Below are 3,033 nucleotides of genomic sequence, written 5' to 3'. Positions count from 1 at the left end.
ATCTAGCCCCAATCATCATGTCAGGCATTGTCATTACTAAAAAACATTAAATGTCTTCTAAACTGAGAAACAATTTCCACATTTAACCGAAATCTTTTACTTATGATACTGACAATCCCCCACAAAGTAATATAAATAGAACCATACAAATAGTAAGCAAATACATGTTCTCAGATACCATCCCCATATAAAAAAAAATCACATTAAGAAAAAAATGAACCTATTATGTGTTCCTCTCCTAGCTACAAAATGTATCCAAAATCAAAGATGTGGAACATATATATTCTATCATAATCATTTGGTAATTAATGCAATTAGTATCTGTTGAACATAAAAAACTAAATATTACATAAACAACACCCCTAATGCTAATGTTGGTTGTCATTGTGCAACACAGTTGATACATAGAAAACATAAAACATAGAACTCCTTTTGTCATATAAAACACTGTCAAACATCCAATCATACTGTCCACACTGATCTGTGTCCACACTTGTTCTTTATATTAAGATATATTTCAAAGTCTTATACTACCGGTATTTTCTGCCCAACATAATTAATGAAAACCTACAACTAAAATTTAGCTTATTGTGAAATAAATGTATAGTTTCTTGCAAAGTTTTATATCGTTATCAGATTGAATTCAAATGAATGTACAGCTATCATTGACCTATTGCAAACCTGCTCATATTGATAAACTAATTTTAACCACAAATATCCTAATTTTACACCCGACACAAATTTATGACAATTTACGTTGACGAAAGAACTACCTAGACTTTAAACTGATATGTATAGATATAGCGATAATTGTCTTACATGTGTTTGTTATCTTAAACATGTTAAAGTGAAAATGTTAAACTTGCTGAATTATGAATTTTATTTGTTTTCCTTTGTGTTAGTTAATATGTAGTGATATTTTTCCAACTAACTAGATTTTAAAATGGCTGTTTCGCAGTCTATAGAAAAGGCCCAAAATATGGCCTTGTGTCAGTTCTGTGAAGAATCTATTATTCAGTGGAAATGTATACACTGTGATTTGTTTTTGTGTCAGTTTTGTTGTTCAAGGATTCATAGCAAAATTAAAGCCTCTCAAGAACATACAATAATAAATTTGAAAGACTGTGGAACTAAAGAGGCTACTGCGATTATCCAAAAAGTGGATCTTGAAAACATGCCATGCACAATCCACAGTGAAAGAAAATGCTGGGTCTACTGCAATGACTGTAGTAATCCTATTTGTTCTGAGTGCTTAACAGGGTCCCATAAAAAGCACGAATACAAAAAACTTCATGAAGTTTTTGATTCCATGATTTCGAATATCCATGCTCTGAAAGGTAGATTAGAAACAGAGATTCGATGGTATAAGAATGAAAAGGAAAAACTCGAACAGCTGCTTTCGGATGGAGAGGAAAACTTCCAGGAGACAAAGAATAAGATTATTCAAACAAAAACGGAAATGAAGAAAATAATATCAACATATTCTAGTGATCTGCTACAAGAACTAGAGGGAAAATGGAGACCAGAAGAAAACAAAATAAAAATAAAACTTTCGAATCTTGAAAAGAATAAAGATGAATTAGAATCGAGGAAAAGACTGCTGGATAAAACACTCCTATCTCATCAATCTTCCGATATTTTTTCTGTAGGTCAAACACTAGTCAACACACTGCCATATAAATCTTTTCCACGAATACAACACGGGAAGACAAAGTTTATTCCAGGAAAAATATGGAAATTTGAGAGTGAAGTATCAACAACATTTGGTGAGCTTTACACTGTTCCATCTCTAGAACTAATTGATAGTTACGAAACTGATATCTCAATTGTGACAAAGATACATTGTGACTATAATGAAGTAGTGATAGGTAGTTGGGTTGATGAAAAACTACAAACAGTTAAGTCTAAGCGCTGGAATAGAAGCGTATGGAACAAAGATAAAATTAGAATTTATGATATGGCACGACTACAGAATGGAGACTTAATTCTATCAACAAGAAATCACAATTTAAGACAGTATACAACAAATAGACAAGGAAATTTAAAACATTAGGTATTCATGTAAGCACAAATGATCAAATATTAGTAGGACTGGTTGAATCACATGGTCTTACAAGTCCTACGAGATACAGCGTAAGGAGAGTTGTGGTTATGAATCAAGACGGTTTCATACAACATACTTATGAGTATGATTCAAACAGTCAGAGACTATTTTCATGGCCGAGACGAATAACGACTCATAATGACAACATATTTGTTGTTGATCTTACAAATAAAAAATTGGTGGGAAGGGTTGTAGTGTTAGACTATGAGGGTGAAATACAATGGACGTACACTGGTTGCAATAGTATAAATTCAAATCAATCTAAATTTACACCACAAGACATAGCAGTTTCACCAAATGGCAGGATAGTGGTTTCCGACAGAGACAATAATGCTGTACATGTATTAAGTCCTACTGGAGAGGTTATAGAATATAAAGAGTTGAAGACATTTGGAATAGATATACATTTCAGTGTTTGCATTAACCAGTACGATGATTTGTGGATTGGCTGTAATACAATGACAGATAAAAATAAGGCCAAGATTTTTCATCTGAAATTAATATAAGGCGTTTAACATGTTTAAGAAATAACATACCAATATAATTCCATGTAAAATCTAGAATTAGTTGGTAAAGGTCCATCACGTGGTATTATCTCAATTAAAGATAAATCAAGTAACACATGTGAAATGTCATTTTTTCAAGATAAGTTCAACAAATATTAGAATCGGATGGTTGGGAACGACCATTCATATTTTGTTGCTGCTATAAGGTAATACCTCAGTATTAGTTATATGCGGTACAATAAGTAAAACAGATGTACCAGGATATGTATTATCATATACGTCTTCTGATAGGATAAAAACAGTCGGATATTGTGGGACCAACAAGTTGATTTATAAGAGAGGCGAAAGATACCAAAAGGGCATTCAAACTCATAAATCGAAAATAAACTGACAAAGCCATGGCTTTAGACAGAGACAAACAAC

At 32.3% G+C, this 3,033-nt stretch overlaps 1 protein-coding gene across 1 annotated transcript; it reads left to right on the top strand.

Moving 5' to 3' along the window:
* The first annotated feature begins 1,309 nt into the window (after window positions 1-1,309).
* LOC127731912 (uncharacterized) lies at window positions 1,310-2,610 on the top strand. The gene is made up of 2 exons (XM_052240758.1): window positions 1,310-1,924; window positions 2,032-2,610. The coding sequence occupies exons 1-2, from the start codon at window positions 1,310-1,312 to the stop codon at window positions 2,608-2,610; spliced, it is 1,194 nt and encodes a 397-aa protein (XP_052096718.1).
* The last annotated feature ends 423 nt before the right edge of the window (window positions 2,611-3,033 follow it).

This window comes from Mytilus californianus, unplaced genomic scaffold, assembly GCF_021869535.1.
Source record: "Mytilus californianus isolate M0D057914Y unplaced genomic scaffold, xbMytCali1.0.p SCAF_21, whole genome shotgun sequence".
Classification (NCBI taxonomy): Eukaryota; Metazoa; Mollusca; class Bivalvia; order Mytilida; family Mytilidae; genus Mytilus; species Mytilus californianus.
The sequence above is the reverse complement of the archived record's forward strand: the minus strand, read 5'-3'. Positions and strand labels throughout refer to the sequence as shown.

Bases quoted from the DNA above. Each gene is read 5' to 3' on its own strand.
- LOC127731912 (XM_052240758.1), top strand. From the start codon at position 1,310: ATGATTTCGAATATCCATGCTCTGAAAGGTAGATTAGAAACAGAGATT. The intron at 1,925-2,031 runs GTATGGAACAAA...TACAACAAATAG, and splicing joins CTAAGCGCTGGAATAGAAGC to ACAAGGAAATTTAAAACATT.